The sequence below is a fragment of the Ictalurus punctatus genome, chromosome 4, assembly GCF_001660625.3.
Source record: "Ictalurus punctatus breed USDA103 chromosome 4, Coco_2.0, whole genome shotgun sequence".
NCBI lineage: Eukaryota > Metazoa > Chordata > Actinopteri > Siluriformes > Ictaluridae > Ictalurus > Ictalurus punctatus.
Genome location: NC_071284.1, coordinates 19604886 through 19625391, shown reverse-complemented (window position 1 = coordinate 19625391; position 20506 = coordinate 19604886). Strand labels below are relative to the sequence as shown.

Here is a 20506-nt window from a genome sequence, read left to right as displayed (position 1 = left end):
TGTATTTGAACCACAGTTTAAACAGCTTTTTCAGCAATCTGTAGGTGTTCAGGTGCAGATAGTATTCGTCAGGATCGAACAAACATGCGTGTTGGAGTTGACTCGGATGATCGATCACTCAGCCATGGCAGTTGTCCTTCAGATCTTGTTGGATAATTCTGTCCAGCAGTTCTCCTGTAACCGCACGTATGATGGCCAGCACAGTGTTGGTTATACACCCATTGGTTTCATCTTTCGTTGTCAGATAGATCAGATTTCTCTTTCCTAAGTTTTCGCCGTCTTCAAAACCCGAACTGGTTACATGATCATCATCCAGGGAAGAAACAGAGTTATAGAAAACGGATCTGAGTTCGCAAGCCATTTCACTTCTTGATGCTCAGAATGTTTTGGTCTTCGATATGTAGTCAGACTCACTTATAGATCATATGGGAGGAGTCTTGGGGAAGGCAGAGTTTCTGCTCAAGAGTAGTATATTGACGATCTCAGAAGAGATCTTCTAGCCTTACTTTTATTTCCCTTGTTCCTTTTTCTCTTCCAATTTTTTGGAATAATTCATCCATTTGATGGAAGTAGTGTTGTAGATCGTGCCAGCTGGTTCGGTCATACCTCACTTCACAGTTTTCTTTGTTATCAGGGGCGTCGTCACCGGTTAATACAACAGCACAGCGCAGTGAAACCTGGTTCTTGGAGAAATTTGTTGCTCTGATGTGGTATTTACATTGCAGAGATGTACTGTTCCATTTACGTCTGTATGCAACCGGGGAAAAGAAGTCCATTCTAACAATGTAGTCAAAATCCATGCAACATTCTCTGAATTTTTTCCAGTCACCTTCGTTAAAAGTTACGCTCTCAGTAGTGTGGCTCCAGTGGATGTGACCGGGGACCGAGAACTTGAAAAGCAAAACGGTTCCTTTTTCTGCATCGAAAAAAAAATCCTGCTGTACATCCATTTGACATTACCCAATATTGAATCTTTTCATGCTCTAAATTTTTTTCTATTCTTCCCAAAAAAGAGTGAGCTTTTTTCGGAGCATTAGGACATGAGTTAGCCATGTTGTAAGATCACACACGATGTTCGAAGTACAAGAGTATTTTAAACCTAGAAGGTGGGTGAGTCCTTCTTCTTCTTCTTCTTCTATAAACTTATGGTGTTTATACCGACACCTAACGGATGGAGCAATTTTAATTTCTTTTGTTCTGATTGGTCAGGGGTGTGTGTGTGTGTGTGTGTGTGTGTGTGTGTGTGTGTGTGTGTGTGTGTGTGTGTGTGTGTGTGTGTGTGTGTGTGTGTGTGTGTGTGTGTGTGTGTGTGTGTACCGGAAACCGGATTTAAAGTTTACTACTGATAAACTGGTACTCTTTAACTACGTCTGCCCGATGACGTTGGTGATGACCTTTTTTGACCTAGGCTTGTCAAAATCGATGATTAATCTATAGCTATGAATATGGAACAATAGATATCTTTAACTACATATGTCCGATGATGTTGGTGATGACCTTTTTTTGACCTAGGCCTATCTTCTGTATGTGTGTGTGTGTGTGTGTGTGTGTGTGTGTGTGTGTGTGTGTGTGTGTGTGTGAATGCACCGGAACCGAATTTAAAGTTTACTACTGATAAAATGGTAGTCTTTAACTATGTCTGTCCAATGATGTTGGTGATGACCTTTTTTGACCTAGGCTTGTCAGAATCAATGATTAATCTATAACTAAGTATATGGAACAATAGATATCTTTAACTACATCTGTCCGATGAAATTGGTGATGACCTAGACCTGTCAAAATAAAATATGATTGATAATGATCTTGAACTTGACCTGAGAGTAATGATATGTATCTTTTTGACCTTTGACCTAGACCTGTCAAAAATAAGGTTACAATATATACAAACTATCTCTCTCGCTTGTGTTGAATAGCAGTAGAGAGTGAATTCTTGTATAGTAAAATAGCCTTGATAAACAACACCCTGTTAAATTTTCTTAATGTAAGACCTCGTTCACGTTTTGCGAGGGCCATTAACAGCTTTATCTGTAGGCAGCATGTACAAAGGCAAGGAATTTCTAACACTGAGTGTAAACAAATAAACATGACTGAAACATTAAAACATTGATGTGTTCATCAACTTTTTAAATAAAGTTGAAGATGCCTTCCAACAAGTTATCTTTGTTGAATACCATTCAGGTCCATTCATCCAATGCAGGCCATAATGACCACTTTTATGCATTTATTGGGTTTGTTTTTGGGTCATGTAATTTAGGGTTAAAATAACTATATTTATGTAAATAAAACACATCCAATTTCCTATTTACTATAAATTCAATTTTAAATTTCTGCATTTAGAATTTACATACAGAAATTACATCCTTTGATATTATAGAAATGAAAATTAAGATACATTTACTCATTGGCAGTTTGTGTAGTAATGTTGACTTTTTTTAAGTAAGTACATTTATTGAATATTTTTTTTTTAAGAATATAAGAATATTACAGATTTATCAGGTATTCTTTTACAAGAAATAAACACAGATATATTTTGAAATTACATTAACAGATCAAAACTGCAAAAAACTAATCATGAAATTATTATTTTTTTAAATAAAATTGGTAATTTTTGTTCTTTAATTTCATAAATAATACATCAATAAAATTATTTTTATAGCCCTTTTTAGGACTGTACCTTTAGCCATTTTAAATCATGCCCTAAATTTATAAATAACTTTCAATACAAAACAGAAAACAGAGGCATAGTATAAGCATTCAAACCAGCAAACAGAGCTAACAGATATGATCTATGATATCACAGGAATAAAAATAATAAATATCTCCACACAAAGAGTAACCCAAACAGAGATATATTTCTTATCACTAAGAGGATTGAGCCTGATCATGTACTTTAAAAAAAACAGTTTCTTATTAATTTTATTCAAACAGTTCAAGAAAATTAAGGTAAATATAGAAGAAATACATAATAATTTTTGTTAGGGTAATGGTAGTTAGTAATAGATAGTTAGGATAATGGTCAGACTTAGATACCTAACAGTAGCTAGCCAACAATATTTTGCTAGCTAATTAACATGAAGAACAGTACTCTCCACAGGCTGATGGTGATCTGGCTTAACCAGTAGGCCACTGACTACCTACAAAAAGTAAAATAAAATGAAAGCAAATAGTCAACCTCAAGTAAAGATGTGTGTAAATATATATATATATATATATATATATATATATATATATATATATATATATATATATATATATATATATATATATATATATAATATGCATATATGCCCTGCGATAGATTGACACCCTGTCCAGGGTGTACCCTGCCCTGTGCTTGATGCTCCCTGTGATAGGCTCCAGGTTTCCCTGTGACCCTGAAGGAAGGATAAGGATTGCACGGAACCTGGTGCAAGTTGCTTAAAAGGTTTAGTTTAGTTTAAGCTTATTGTCATTATATGCTGTATTTGCTCGCTTGCAATGTAAATTCTGTCATTTATTATACCAGAAGTGATCTGTTAGTAACAAGGCCGCATTGCTCCTCACTCACGATGCAGACGCGGTGATACACAGAGTAAGTAAGATCTGCAATGTCTAATTAAAACACTATGATCAAAAGTAAAACAATACGTCTAAAAGCAGTGAGTAACAGAAACCGTAAGGGGCAGTGAAAGGGAGCTTTTATTATTAATTTAGGACTGTAGTTTAATTCAGTGATTTTTGTGCATCCATAAAAAGCAATGCATAAATTATTTATGTATGTGTATATATATACTCATATACTCATATACTCATATATATATACTCAGCAAAAAAAGAAATGTCTCTTTTTCACAATACTGTGAAGGCTGTATTTGAAAGATATATAAAAATACATGTAACCATGTGTCCCCCCAGACTTGATTGAGAACTTGCAAATGCCTTGGAGGAAGAGTGGGGTAACATCTCACAGCAAGAACTGACAAAGCAAAACTGGTAGTGGCAACACCAGATACTGACTGTTACTTTTGATACTGGACCCCCCCCCCCCCCCCCCCCCCCCTTTTTTCAGGGACTCACTATTCCATTTCTGTTCATCAAATATCTGTGAAACTTGTTTATGCTTCAGCTGTTGAATGTTTTTATGTTAATACTAAGAATTACCCATGTTCAGAAATTTGATGGGAATACAAGCAGTTGAATGTGAGAGGACGTTTCTTTTCTTGCTGAGTATATATACTGCAAGCAAATAAACCTTTGGTGAATGCAGAGGTCTATCTTACATTTCTGTACCACTACTATGATCATCAACTTCAATTGCTTCAAACCCCTGGTTGTCAATGCCATTTTTGCCATTTCTGTGATGTTGGCTTTGGCCATTGTAGAAGCAGTGAGCACAGTGTGCAGTTGAAATTGGCTCCACTCTGTCAAAATTGGAAAAGTCCACATGATATTTCCCTTCTTTACTGCGGGAGATGATTGGGAGGAACTTGTAACCCCACTTAATCTCCTGAGGGATGTAGGAAGTCCTGACCTGGCAGGATGAGCTGGTGGATTCATATGTGCCATCCAAAAATACCACTAGCTCGAACTCCTGTTGAAGAAGTGTGTCCAAAGCAAATTTAAAAAATGGACTTGTCTTATCAATTACATGGTATAATGTCAAAGGACAAATGAAGAAGAGGTTGTCTTTTCCAGCATCAACCATAAAATCAATATTGACCTGGTCCAGAATGATGGTCTCACCTTCTGGAGTGACTGTTGTTCTAAGCAGCTTGCCATATAGCTGGCTTCCAATCATTAAGGTCTTACGTAAGTTTGCTACTCTTATCTGCAAACAGAGGACAGCATTTTTGGAGCAAATAACTGCTATTTTGCTGAAGGTAATGGTCTTGGCTCTTTTCTTGGGTAAGGTGATTTTGGCCATAACCAGTCCACACCAGAAGCAGTTAATAAGTAAACCAATGATAGACTGGATAATAATTAGGGCAACAGCACCAGGGCAGTATGGACTGAGCACTCGCAGACCGTAGCCAATAGTCATCTGTGTTTCAAGTGAGTAAAGGAAAGCAGTTGTGAGGCCAAAAACGTTATATATACATGGCTTGTGGTCCGGAGCTGGATTTTGCCACCAAAGATCACCATTGTTATGAGCAATCCAGTACCAAATAAGTCCAAAAATGAACCAGCTAAGAGTGAAGGAGGCCACAAAGAATAAAATAATGAAACGCCAACGTATCTCCACAAAGGTGGTCCAGAAATCCTGCACATATGCAAAGCGACTGCTGTACCTCACGTTGCCATATTCAATGTTGCAGTGTCCATCTTTGGTTACCAAACGGTTTTTGCAAATGCGCTGCTTTGCTAGGTAGTCTCGGAGCAACTGCTGGAAGGAGCGTGTCATTTCCCAAGTATAGAAAGCCCAATCTGGGTAAAAGAATAAAGAACATTTAGAAAAAAAAAAGATTTTAATGGTATTTTCAACAAAACAATTACATTTTTGTCTTGAATGGAACACCAGTAACACAAATATTTCATCAGAATTGTATATCAAGCTAGACAATAGCAAATAAGGTGTATTTCATTTTAGAGGTAGGTAAAATTTGAGGATCTGCAGGTAGCTGCAGATATGGCATTAAATATATTCCACACTGCATAGGTAATGACTATATTTAGAGTGGATTTAAGTCTGTATAAGAGTTAATGATGATGATGGTTAATGATGATAATGGTCATTTGTTATTCAAACTTTGAATATAAATGTTTTTTTTCTGCATCTCTATTTTACAATATTTATATTACAGTATTTTATGCTGAACTTCATTATACACACAAACCACTGGATGCTATTTGAGTGCAACAATATGTGTAGCAGACTGAGAAAACTTTTCAAATATGGAAATTTTTATTGTATGAAGTTGTGAAAACTGCAGGTTTTCCTGAATGTAAATGTTTCTCTTTTGAGTGTCTCAACTACAAGAATTCCATTTTGACTTCACTAAGAAACACCAATGCATTGTCTCTATTTATTTCATTTGTACAGAAGCTCTGTGCTGCCATACATGAAAAAAATCAAATCAATATCTCTTTATAATGAGAAAAATATGTTTGTTTGTTTTTTTTTTTAGAAATATTAGAAAATATTACATTATTACCTAAAAATGTCACATACTTATGAGAAACGATCACATTATTATAAGAAATACATTGTGTTATTAGGAGAAAAACATGAATCATGTTAGTATGTGAAAAAAACATATATATATTTTAGCAAATATTGTGTTGCTAGGAAGAAATAACATGTAATTACAAGTGATGGGCTTGCAGTTAGGACTTGGGTTCCTGTGTAGCCTACAATTTCTGCATCTCAGCTCAACTCCACGAGGATCCAGTTTTTAATAGAAGCCAGACAGCATTTTGTGTAACAACATACTCAGCCTGTAGACATTTAATATGCTGTAATTTGTAACCATGAAGTTTCCCATGTCTTTCAAGTTGATCATCTAGTAATAAAGCAACCTCTAAAAGGTGTAACCACTTTTTGGGTCTGTAAAAATGCTGTGAATTGGAAATTATTTGTACTGTCTGTATACTGATGGCAATACACTGAACACTGCTGTGATATTAAAATCTCGTTATGTTCTAAGCCAAGCATAAAGTAGAATTGTACTAATTCTGTCAACTGCTCCATTTACCAGATCAGTTAAGTTGCTTTTATCACATATTTATCTTGTATGTGAAATTTCCTGTAATAATGCAACATTTTGTAATGCAATATTTGATGAAATAACACAACTTTGATGTTTTTTTAAGTAAAAATGTGATATTTTCCACTTAAAACAATATTTTTGTAATTATGTAATTTGTCTCATAATAACATATTAATGTGATATTTTCAGTTAATAAAATGATATTTTTCCTCATAATAATGTGATTATTTCAGTGAGATCTGTTGGCTAAATTTCTCATATTTTTATACGGTCATTCAAACATCTTAGGTCATTCAACTTTCTTTCTGTTGTCATCCGTATAGAGTATATAAGCACTCCTCTGTTTTGACAATGTGACAATGCAGGTGTATAACAGAAATTAACAGCTGGTATCTGTTTAGGATTTAGTTTATTTTGCTTTATTGGACACAGCAATCCAACAGCTTAACCAAAGCCTGACATTCACTGTGTGAGGAAAGCGCACAGAGCAATCAATTTTCAATGACTTCAATGATCATCTTTAGACAGACTGCCCTTTTTTTTTTTTTTTTACCACAGCTTTTGTTAACTCATTGATTCCTTACCAGTGAAATTTTTATGAGAAAGCCTAGGAAAGTTTATAAAGCAAATGAAAGCATTTCCACCTCAATTTCATGCAACATATTTGTGGTTCCCTTTCAAAGGGAACTTCGATGTTGCGTGTAGCATAACAGTTTGGGAACACCCTTGCGCACGTGACCGGTATCTGAAGCTTGTGTAAAATCATGCCTCTACTTATAGGCCTGCCATGGTCAGGTAACATGGCAATTAAGCGCGTCGCATGATATATATGGCACCTGTGAACCATGCTGCCAGTCTTATTATCTTCGGCGAGACTGCATGTCTGTTGTTTGTGCGACAAAAGACACTTTATTTCTACTCTTCTTTTCTCAAAAATCTCTAAACGTTTCTATCCCTTTTAAAAAAAAAAGAAAAGAAAAGAGAAAGAAAGAATGAGCGAGAAAGAATTTAGAAAGTGTGTTACACCTTGCTCCCGTTTCATCACGGGAGGAGACGGACACGCTTTCTGTGTGAAGTGTTTGGGCGTAGAGCATGCGACAGCAGCCCTTGAGGGGTCTGTCTGTCAGCATTGTGAACATTTCACAATTAGGCAGCTCCGCTCTCGGCTTGCTCTCTTCTCGTCCGAAGGGAGTTGGGTTTCAGAGCCTCGCGGATCTGGGCCGGCCGCTGCCGTGGCAGCCAACCGGCTAAGGTCGTGGGGTTCTCGTATGAATTTGGAAGAGTAGCCGGAGACGAGCGCTGCTCTATCTCTTGCTCTGTCTTCCGGGTCCGGCTCTCCACCTGACTCTGGAGCTCGCGTCGCGACTCTCCTTCCCCTATGGAAAGCCAAAAGTTCCTCGCTGACTCCGAGGAGTCGGTAGAGGGTGCCATTGCACCAAAAACCGACAGCAGCTCTCAAGCATATAAAGAGCTGCTTGAGGTGATTACTACAGCAGTTAAAAATTTGAATATAGACTGGCCTGGGGAAGAGGAAGTGGCACGTAGCAGGCTGGATGAGCACTTCCTCTCCAGTGAAAATAAATATAAATCTCCCTCATACCGCAGAACACTCCCCTTTTTTCCAGAAGTGCATGATGAGATATCACGCTTCTGGAGAAAACCATACACTAGCAGTGTCTATAACCCCACGACATCTGATTACTCAGCCATCATGGGGAGTGAGCAGCATGGCTATTTAGGAGGCACTTGCGAGCCACCTCTCTCCATCAATGGCAGGTAATTTAGGGAGGCCAACTTTACCTTCTAAGCCATGTAAGGCCACCTCGGCATTGGTGGGCAAAGCCTATGCGGAAGCGGGGCTTGCTTGTGGGTCACTGCATACAATGGCAGTGTTGCAGGCCTACCAAGCAGACCTGCTGAGTGAGCTCGATACTGGGGAGGGAATTGAGCCTGAGGCAGTGGCAGAGCTGCACCGTGCCACAGATTTATTTCTCTGGGCGACCAAACAAAAGGCCCGTCATATCGGCCGTTCAATAGGTAGCCTGGTTGTGGTGGAGAGGCACCTATGGCTCAACCTCTCAGGGATGGGGGAAAAAGATAAGGTCTCCTTGCTGGACGCCCCTGTCAAACCTTCCAGCCCGTTTGGTAGCGCGGTTAATGTCATCGCCAACAGGTTTTGCGAGGCAAAACAGCAAATGGCAGCGTTCAGCCAGTTCCTTCCCCGTTGTGTCGAGTCCAGTGCTAGTGCAAGGAAGGCCTAGAAGGCGAGTGTGGCAGTCCACCTCCCCCCGCAGAGAGCCAGGGGGACCAGGCGGTCACAGCCACAGCCTGCTAAAAGGCCTGATCTAAGAATGATCATAAAAGCAAAGCAGGCAAGGAAGGAACGGTCCTGATGGGCCACGGAGGGATGTATCAGCGGACATGAGGTTGTTAGGGCAGATAGCCCCTAGTGCTACTGTAGGGTCTGCCCTGGCCAAGATCATCCCACATTTTCAGCCTTCTCTGGTCAACGAGCTGTCACAGGGCAACAGAAATCTGATGCTTTCCCTCCAATGGAATGTGGAAAAGCTAACATCACTGAAAAACCATTTGGCAGCATGGAAACTACTGCCAAATGTGTCTCCATGGGTTCTGTCTACCATACAAAAGTGTTACCAGGTCCAGTTCAGAGCTCGACCCCCCCAGTTCAGAGGCGTGCTCACCACAGTTGTCAGCACAGAGCAGAGCCCAATGTTAGCACAGGAAGTAAGTTCCCTTTTGGACAAAGGGGCCATAAAACATGTACCCCATTCCCTAAGGGAGGGTGGTTTTTACAGCCGTTATTTCCTGGTCCACAAAAACGATGGGAGTATGTGGCCAATTTTAGATCCCCATCATCTGAACTGTACTCTTCGGACATACAGGTTCAAGATGCTGACGCTCAAACTTATCGTGCCACAGATTCAGTTCGAGGACTAGTTTGTGACGATAGATCTGAAAAATGCATATTTCCACATAGGAATATCGCCCAGTCACAGGAAGTTCCTGAGGTTTGCGTTTGGAGACAATGTATACCAAATTTGGGTTCTTCCCTTAGGGCTAGCTATATCCCCTCGCACCTTCACAAAGTGCATGGATGCTGCTCTGGCTCCCTTGCTACTCCAGGGCATCCGTGAACTATACTACCTGGACGACTGGTTAATTCTAGCATGATCCAGGGAACTGGCAGTTCAACATCGAGATGTTGTTCCCGCCCACATGAGGAGCTTGGGGCTCAGGTTGAACCTCAGAAAAGTATGCTTTCTCCAGTGCTTTTCTAGGGGTTACATGGGATTCTACTATGATGAGGGCGTTTCTATCCCCAACACGCATAGGATCGGTCCTATCAACTTTGAGCAAGATAAAGCTAGGACTGGGCATCCCCTCCAGTTTCTACGAAAGACTGTTGGGCCTTATGGCAGCAGCAGCCAACATCATACCATTGGGCCTATTGCACTTGAGACCATTTCAGTGGTGGTTGAAAAGACAGGGGTTTCATCCGAGGATGAAACCTCTGAGAGTAATCAGTGTCACGCTGCGATGCGTATGTGCTCTGAGTATTTGGAGGTGTCCGCAGTTTCTAGCCTCGGGTCACACACTAGGGGCGTCTCCTTATCGCAAGACGGTAATGACAGACCCGTCCCTCATGGGCTGGGGTGCAGTCTTAGATGGCTGTCCAGCTAACGGTCTTTGGAGCGGCCCTCATCTGGACTGGCATATAAATCGCTTAAAGATAAATTGCCATATTCCTAGCACTGAAATTCTTTCTTCCTCAGCTGAGAGGTCACCATGTGCTAGTTATGTCAGACAACACAGCAGTGGTCTCATATATCAACCACCAGGGAGGGTTACGTTCATGCCCCCTGTTCAAGCAGGCGCAACTAATCCTTCTCTGGGCAGAGGGAAAGTTCTTGTCAGTGAGTGCAATGTACATTCCGGGCAGCTGGAATGTAGGGGCAGACATCCTTTCGAAGCAGGGGCTGAGGCCTGGGGATTGGAGGCTCCATCCACAAGTGGTGGAGTCCATATGGCGGAGGTTCGGACAAGCGGAAGTGGATGTGTTCGCCTCCGAGGAGACAACACATGACTGCTGTGGTTCGCCCTCACTCCTCCCGCACCATTGAGGCTGGACACCATGGTGCACACGTAGCCGAGATCACGTCTATATGCTTTTCCCCTGATCGCTCTGCTCCCACAAGTTCTAGTGAGAGTTCGCCAAGACGTCTAGGTCTGCTGCTAGTAGCACCTTAATGGCCGGCTCGGATATGGTTCTTGGAGATTAATTTCCCTGCTCGACGGTACTCTTTGGGAGATTCCCATCTGCAGGGATTTACTGTCTCAAGCCAGAGGGCTGATTTATCACCCTCGGCCAGAACTATGGAAACTGTGGGTCTGGCCACTGAAGGGCACCAGCTGTTGTGGATAAAAAAGGTCATAAAATAAACATAAGGGAGAAGAAGGAAAAACGGGCACCTTGACACGTAGAAGCGGGATTAGGCGGACATTGACAGATTGGAATTACGAGCAATTTAAGATCAGTAATAGTCAAAAAAGTCAAAAAGAAGTGTACAAGCTAAGGAGTGCTAAAAACACACACACACACACACACACACACTCGTACAGTCAAGGGCGGGCAAGTAGACACAACATACATACACACACACTCTCTCTTCCTCATACACACACATGAATAACTTTAATAATATCTTATAGTAATAGAGAAACTCTATAAAAAACAGAATAGTAGGATATGCAGGACAGTAGAACTGTAATGATATTAAGAAGTTGGAAGTACAGTAAACCGCTTTTCAAGTAGTATAAATATATATAAAATAAGAAATATAGTGCAAATATGAAAATAAATTATAAATGAGAAGTACGGGAAAAAAAGGAAAATATAACTTACTCATGATTCAGATGGTGAAGATTCTCGTCTCGCAAGGAAAGCCTTAATTTTTAGAGAACCATGAAGAAAGCCAGTTATAAGGGTGGCTGCCCCCCCCCTCGAGATAACGATAAGACCAAGGTCCCTCCCGGTTGTTTAGTCGTCTTGCTTACGTCATTTTTATTACCTAGGGAAATGGGAATCATGGTTTCTGAAGACCTAGGTAAGGGAGAACCCTGGTTTTTGAAGACCTAGGTAAAAGAGAACCCTGGTTTTTGAAAACCTAGGTAAATAGAAACACTGGGTTTTTGTTTCCTGGGTTGTTGGAAATGCCTGAGTTCTGATTTTATGTGTAAAGTAAAACCCCGGGTTTCAATTCTATGGGTAAGTGAAATAGGCCTTTTCTGGAAACCTATGGGTTATCTAGTGTGTAAATACAGTATAAATACTGGAGCTTAAGCTCAGGGTAGGGGGGATCACTTCTGAGAATTCTCATCGGTGTGGATCTCGTGTGGTGGAATGGAACAATAAAGCTGGACCCTTGCTTCTTCTCACTCACGGCTGGTGTATCTCCAACTGGTCTCAGAGGTAGATGTGAGTATTGGCTTCTAAGTTGAATTTTAAATGTTTTTGGGTAATAGGCTAAATTCGAGCCAACACAGCTCATAGATTCTGTTCTCACAAATGAGGTTGTAGAGACCATGTTAAATGCTAAAGCACCATCCATAAGGAAATTGTATGCGCTCAAGTGGCGGCTTTTTGTCTTCTGGTGTGAGGAACGTCAACTAGATCCAGTGAACTGCACAATAGCTACAATCCTGGAGTTCTTACAAGAACGTTTCTCAGCAGAGTTGGCTCCTTCTACAATCAGGGTTTACATGGCCACTGTTTCAGCCAGCCATGCCCCTGTTGATGGAGCCTCTGTGGGGCAACATCCTCTAACTTCGAGGTTCATGCATAGTGTCAGGCGGCTGAGGCCCATCTGCAGGCCCCGCATACCTTCCTGTGACCTTATTGTGGTCTTGGAAGGTCTGTCGGGGACCCATTTGAACCCTTAGAGTCAGCCTCTGAGAAGCATCTGACTCTAAAGTTAGCTCTTCTGCTGGCCCTGACATCTCTCATGAGAGTGGGAGATCTACAAGCTCTTTTTGTTGCCCCTTCCTGCCTTGACTTTGCCCCTGGATTAGCCAAGGCCTTCCTGTATCCTAGGCTGGATTATATTACTAAGGTGCCTACATCGGCTGCCCACCCTGTGGTGTTGCAGGCTTTCTGCCCCCCTCCGTTCCTCACACCGGAACAAGAGAGGATGCACCTGCTGTGTCCAGTAAGGGCTCTCTGTACTTACGTCCACCGCTCTGGCAAGTGGCGTAAGTCGGAGCAGTTGCTGGTCTGTTTTGGCGGCGATAGTAGAGGTGATGCTGTGTCAAAGCAGCACATCTCTAATTGGATAGTGGAAGCAATCTCTATGGCTTACGAGGCACGTGGTCTTGCTACGCCTCTGGGTATAAGAGCTCATTCCACTAGGGAGGTTGCCTCCTCGAAGGCTTTGTCCAAAGGGGTATCCTTACAGGATGTGTGTGCTGCTGCAGGATGGTCTACGCCACACACATTCATTCGTTATTACAGCCTGGATATTCATTCCACCCCGGACTCGAGTGTCTTGCAGTGACCCTCGGGCTTGGGTCTTTTTGAACAGGCCGCACCCTCGGTATGATGGAGTGGGTATTCTCGTTCCCATACTGTTATGCTAAACGCAACATTGAAGTTCCCTTTGAAAGGGAACATCTGGGTTACGCATGTAACCCTGTTCCCTGAGAAAGGAACGAGACGTTGCGTAGCTTTGTCATACCAGGGCAGGCCTGTGAATTGCGTCTTCGCTTCAGATAATAGAGGCTGGTGGCGTGGTTCACAGGTGCCATGTATATATCATGCGACGTGCTTAATTGCCACATCACCTGATCATGACAGGCCTATAAGTAGAGGCATGATTTTATACAAGCTTCAGATACCAGTCATGCGCGCAAGGGCGTTCCTATACTGTTATGCTAAACGCAACGTCTCGTTCCCTTCTCAGGGAACAGGGTTACCTGTGTAACCCAGACGTTTTCCAAAACAAAGTTCTCAAAAAGGAGGCAAAAAAAACCTGATTTATTGGTCTTTTTTGATTGTTTGCCAGATTACAGCTACACATCCAATGGGTTTTCCCAGGTTTACACACACACACACACACACACACACACACACACACACACACACACACACACACACAACATTATTACTTAATCAGATGAATGGTTTATGCATTCCCTACTGCGCCCAGCAGCAGCCTCGGTAAGTTATTCACTCTTCAATGTTTATGCATAGCATTCATACAGAGGACCTGGAAAATAAGCATATAGCACAATAAGCAAATATTGCTTACTGGAGATATCGATGGTGACCACTTCTTAGTTCTTTGTGAGAGAAATTAATCTTTCCTTATTTACAGCACTACATTATTAGGTTCTGCTGTGTAATGCTGCGTTGTCTTTTTTTTAATCAACTGTCAGCCAATTAGTATGGTAAATATAGCACTTTTTTAACCATAGCGGTTTTACAAAGCGCTTTACACTGTTTCTCATTCACTCATTCACACACACACTCATACACCAATGGTAGCAGAGCTGCCATGCATGGTGCTAGCTTGCCAGTGGGAGCAATCTTGCCCAAGGACACTTCGGCAAGTGGAGCCATATGGAATCGAACCACCAACCGTACAATTAGTGGACAACCCACTCTAACACCTGAGCCACAGCCGCTCCATGGGTGGATTATAGATGGCAGAGATGGACAACTCATGTGATTAGATGCATGCAGGTGACTACAGTAATCTTAATGGTCCACCTAGATCCGAGGTACTCAACCTTTTGCAACCAAAACCCCCCAACCTTTCCCTATCATGTGTGTGTATATATATATATATATATATATACATATACATGCATGTATGTGTATGTGTATATATATACACACACGTACCTAATCTATAATCTGTTTTTGATAGATGTTTTTGTGTTTTTTTTTTTACTTTTTATAAATTACTTTTCATAACTTTTATTATTTAAAAAAATATATACTTTTATAAAAGTATATAATGGACGGGTATGGAACATGAATGATATAAAATGTTTCTGAACACTATAACTACTTTGAACAAGAGAACTAGGCTGTAATAACATGTACTATTTTACATGTAAAACATGTTGCATTCCATTCGTCTTATGTTCTAAAAACATTCACATAAGAATGATTTAGTTATGTGACATTGTTAAATCTCCGGCTCTCAGACTCTCACTGAACAGAGCAGAGGTGAGAGTCCAGCAGGAAAGCAAGACCTCGCACATGCAGGACAGTACTGCAGACATAAGACATAAAGTCACTAAGGTTTGTCCAAAAAGTCGCTAGGTGTTTTTTTTTTTTTTTTTTTTGCAAAAAAAAGTTGCTAAAGGGGTCTGAAATGTCACTAAGTTGGCAACACTGGTCTGAACTGACAGATAAAAGACAGGTTAAATGCCGCCTCTTCCCAGCAAAAACAAAATACAGAGGGAGAGAGAACGTGGAGTTTTCCATTTATGCACATTCTATTTGAAAAGCAATAAAATACACAGAGTACCCAAATGATGTCCTGTCTGTTTTTTTCTTGAAAAAATTCACGTCCCCCTTCTGATCTCCCCCTGTTGAGAACCACTGACCTAGATAATCAATTGATGTTCTGAATTCAGATGTTTTACCCCATGTACAGTCCTCTATTAAACTACTGGAATGGCAAGGACAATTCAGTTGTTTGTGCTATACACCTAAGACATTTGGGTTTGAGATCAAAAGATGGATATAAGACGAGAGTTTAGCATTTCAGCTTTTATTTACTGGTATTTATATCTAGATGTGTTAAACAACATAAAGGACCTAGAACAACAACGAATAGAACCTTTTATATCATACCGCCAATTTTTTAGGCAAGCAAAAGTAGAGGAACATATGTCTTAACATAAATTAAAGTAAACACTTTATGTTTGATTGCCTATTCCTTGCATTAAGGGATATGCATCAAGCCTGTGAATCACTGACATCAACAAATTTTTGGCCTCTTTTGTGATGCTTTTCCAGGCTTTTATGGCAGCCACTTTCAGATGTTGTATGTTTCAGGGAGGTTTCTCATTTAAGTCTCCTCTTCAGAAGCTGAAATGCATACGCAGTGCATTGGAAAAAGGTCTGGTGATTGGCTTGGCCAGTCTAAAACCTTCCACTTTTCCCTGATAAAGTCCATTGTTGAGTTGGCAGTGTGTTTTGGATCATTGTCTTGCTGCATGATAAAGTTCCTCCTGATTAATTTCAATGCTTTTCTCTATAACTTGGCAGACAAAATGTTCCTGTAAACTTCTGAATTCATTCTGCTGTTACCATCATGAGTTACATCACCAATAAAGATTAGTGAGCCTGTTCCAGAAGTAGTTATGCAAGCCCATGCATGACAATTCCTCCAACCTGTTTCACAGAGCTTGTATTTTTTGGATCATGAGCAGATCCTTTCTTTCTTCACACTTTGACATTTCCATCAATTTAGTAGAGGTCAATCTTGTTTCCAGAACTTTGGAGGCTCATCTCTGTATTTCTTTTTGAATTCAATCTGGCTTTCAAATTCTTACTGCTGATGATTGGTTTTCATCTTGGGGTACGGCCTCTATGTTTCTGCTCTCAAAGTCTTCTTCAAACGGTTGATTGTGATACCTTCACCCCTGCCCTTTGGAGGTTGTTGGTGATGTCCCTGACTGTTGTTTTTGGGGTTTTCGTCACAGCTCTCATAATGTTTCTGTCATCAGCTGCTGTTATTTTCCTTGGCTGACCCATTCGGTGTCTGTTTCTCAGTACACCAGTGGTTTCTTTCTTTTTCAGGACATTCAAAATTATTTTATTGGCTATGCTAAATGTTTGTGCAATGATTTTCCTTATTTTGTCAGCTTCAAAATGGCTTGCTTTTCTCCCATAGACAGCTCTCTAATCTTCATGTTGGCTTATCCTTTTTAATGACAAATGCAGTCTTCACAAGTGAAACTGAAGGCTAAAACCAGGAGTAGATGTTCAGAGCTATTTATTGTTTAAACAGTTAATCTAACAGGACACACCTGGTCAATAAGAAACACCTGTCATCCACCCGTTCCAATACTTTTGCTTACCTGAAAATTGGGTGGTCTGATACAAAATGTGCTATGTTCTATGTGGTTTAACACATCTACATATAAATACCAGGAAATAAAAGCTGAAATTCTCTTTTCATGTTCATCTTTTGATCTAAAGCTCAAATGTCTTCAGTCTACAGCAAAAACAAATAAATTTGCCTTGTCATTCCAATAGTTTCAAAGGGGACTGTATACATGGACACATCTTGTGAATTAATTGAAGCCCAATTTTTTAATAGCATTGTGAAAGAGATTGATTTCACGTTTTACATCTGGTTGGTTTCAAACCTCATATACATAGAATGGAAAGTCTCTGATCATAAATTTTGATTATAACTTATGGCTGTGTCTACTATTACTCAGTTGGACCATGTAAACTACTAAAAGCACAATGAGCAGTTCTGAAAACATGTGAGGATTGGTGTAACAGGGACATGGTGAAAGTTCATTCATGGTTATCATTCTTAATACTGTAATGCACTCTTTCAAACCTTTTGTTTCTTTCTATAGTGAAAGTTTAATGTTGTTGTTTTTTTTTTACCTATTACAAATCACATCTAAAGTAAGCCATTTATTTCACAGAACAGAAAGAAACTTTTTTAGAACTTGTAAAAAGTTGCTCAGTTGCTATCATGTCAAGACAGTCATTAAATCACTGTACTTCTTGTTACTAGCGGATTACTGGAGCAGATTAACATTGGATAAATAACATGGAGGTGTTTATCTAAAATAACAATAAATAGGTTAGAAGGAAGTGGGAAGACAGCAAACGGCTCAAAATTAAATGTCATGAAATGCTATAGAAATTGATTGTGGAACTCACCTGCTATAGCAGTTCTTCTATGATACCAAAAATTTGCTTTGTCCCCTTCTGTCTTTCTCTCTGTCTCCCTCTCTCTCTGTCTTATTTTGAAAGATCATAAAAGTAACAGATACTTAAACAACTTAATAAATGAATAAGTAAAATGATAAAGTACAATGGTGATATCTCTCTTGGTCTCCCTCTTTAAGTGTGACTTGCCTTTTGGCTCCTTCCAATTAGTAAGACTATATTGAGTGCATTTAATGTTTACATGTACACAAAATCCAGTGCTTTTTTACTGCAGGCTTGGGTATATTTTTGCACAATGATGCCACAACATACAGTGAGAATATAGGTACAGTGCCCCAAGAAATTATCCGCATTTTCTTCCATTCTCCTGTCAATTTAAATGGAGAATGCTGGTGGACAGGTCAGACCACAGATTTTCAAATAGATTAACCCTTGACAGCAGAATGTATCTGTTCTGCCATTTTAGTTGTGAGACCCCCAAAAGTGAGAGATATTAACTATGCAAGCATAGAATTGGACACACAGTGGATTTAAAATTAACAGGTGCAATCAATACAGAATTAACCACTTACGTTCAAGCTCATCAATTCTGATTAACCCCAAATAAATGGCAGCACTTTTTGTAGGATTTTCTTCACATCTTCCTGATTTCATCTGAGGCCTGAAGCCATGGTCTACAAAAAGCTTACATTTATGGGATTTCATTGTCGAAAGATACTGATTAGGAGAGGGGTACAAAATATTTCCAAAACATTAGATCTAACATCCTGGTCAGGTGTACGCATACTTTTGGGCATAAAGTTTTAATACAAGATGTGTTTAAATTCATCTAAAAAAATTAGAATGTCATAAAGATGAATGTGCTGCCTAAATTCTTATGTTTTTCAGTGTTTCCCAGTGTTTCTTACAAAATCCTTTTCAAAACTGAACAATCAGATATTAGCCTTTATCTGGAACAAAAAGCCACCACGGATCAAAAGGCATATATTGCAGAGACCTCAAGCGAAGGGAGGGATGGCACTCCCAAACTTCATGTACTACTACTGGGCAGCTAATATAAGAGCATTGTTGTACTGGATGGGGGAGAGTGTGGCAGCCCCTGTATGGACACTTATGGAGGGGGCGTCCATCGCGTCCACCTCCCCGGCGGCCCTACTGTGTGCTAAATTACCATTCGCACAAATTCTGTCTAGCTTTCCCTCTAATCCAGTTGTTGTACACTCAATCAAAATTTGGAATCAGTTTAGAAGATCTTTCTCTCTTGGGGACTTGTCACTCATGGGGCCAATTGCAAATAATCATCTGTTTCTCCCATCTTTGTGTGATAAGGCTTTTGTTACTTGGTCTAGAAAGGGAGCTGTCTTACTGTCTGATCTCTATTTTAAGGGTGTTTTTATCTCATTCGAGCAGCTCATGCAGAAATATGACATTCCCAGATCACATTTTTATGAATATTTGCAGCTAAGAAGCTTTGTGGCCTTAAATTCGGACACCTTCCCATTGTGGCCTTCCAATTCGCTATTAGATGCAATTTTTAACTGTAAACTGGCGAGGAAGCAGACAATAAGGGTTATCTAAGAATAAATGGGAGGCGGACTTAGGCGAATCAATTTCTGATGCTGATTGGTGCAAGGTAATTCAGGGGATTTTCTCCTCCTCCATATGTCTCAGACATGCGGTTGTCCAATTTAAAACTGTTCACCGTCTGCATTGGTCCAAAGCTAGACTCTCGAAGAATAATTCCGACATAGATCCCACATGTGATCGATGCAGACAGGCCCCAGCCACTCTGTTGCATATGTTGTGGACATGTCCAAAGCTGTACACATTCTGGCAATCTATATTTGAGACCTTTACTAAGATATTGGGAAGAGTAGTACAGCCGTCCCCTCTCATTGTGATATTTGGGGTGACCCCGGAGAATACTCCTTTTAGATGGTGCGAGACCAGCATGATGTCCTTCTGTACTCTCCTGGCCAGGAGATTAATACTGTTTAGATGGAAGGATCCTGCTCCACCAGTGTATGGTCATTATGTCAGGGAAGTCATGTCTCATCTTAAGTTGGAAAAGATTAGGTACACTGTCAGGGGGGCAAATGGGAATTTTTACAGAATCTGGCAACCTTTTCTGTTCTTTGTCTGAGACGTGGATGCTGACAGTATTTTTATGTGATCACTGTCTATAATTTTGTTTCTTTTGCTCTCTTCTATGGTGGTCTGGCTTTATAATATGTAATATGTATGTTCTGTGTCTGGCACGTGGGGGAGGGGTGGTTGTTCTGTCTGTTTGGTTGGTGTTGTATGTTTAATTTGAAAAATGTTAATAAAGAAACCTTGATAAAAAAAAAAAAAATAGAATGTCGTGGAAAAGTAAATTTTTTCCGTAATTTAATTCAAAAAGTGGAATTTTCGTATATTCTGATTCATTACACATAAAGTGAAACATTTCAAGCCTTTTTTTCTTTTAATCTTGATGATTATGGCTTACAGCTCATGGAAATAAAAAATCCAGTATCTCAAAATGTTAACGAATTTATGAATAATGAATTTATAATATAGAAATGTCGACCTGGAGAAGAGCTCTAATCAGCTAATTAGCTCAAAACACCTGCAAAGGTTTCCTGAGCCTTTAATGTCTCAGTATGGTTCAGTACACATAAACACAATCATGGGGAAGATGAAAGTAAATTTTGCATTTCATTTAGAAATCAAGGCCCCAGAGTCTGGAGGAAGAATGGAGAGGCACAGAATCCATGTAGCTTGAAGTCCTCAGTGAAGTTTCCACAGTCAGTGATGATTTGGGGTGCCATGTAATCTGCTAGTGTTGGTCCACTGTGTTTTCTCAAGTCAGGAGTCAATGAAGTCGTCT

The 20506-nt window shown here is 40.1% G+C and overlaps 1 protein-coding gene across 1 annotated transcript; it reads right to left on the bottom strand.

Moving 5' to 3' along the window:
- Positions 1-4026: 4026 nt before the first annotated feature.
- LOC108263931 (ATP-sensitive inward rectifier potassium channel 1) lies at positions 4027-17839 on the bottom strand. Its single transcript, XM_017465156.3, has 2 exons — positions 17629-17839; positions 4027-5403 (listed from the first exon to the last, which is right to left on the bottom strand). Exon 2 carries the CDS (start codon positions 5378-5380, stop codon positions 4256-4258), a length of 1125 nt encoding a protein of 374 aa, XP_017320645.3. The 5' UTR covers positions 5381-5403; positions 17629-17839; the 3' UTR covers positions 4027-4255.
- Between the last annotated feature and the right edge of the window lie 2667 nt (positions 17840-20506).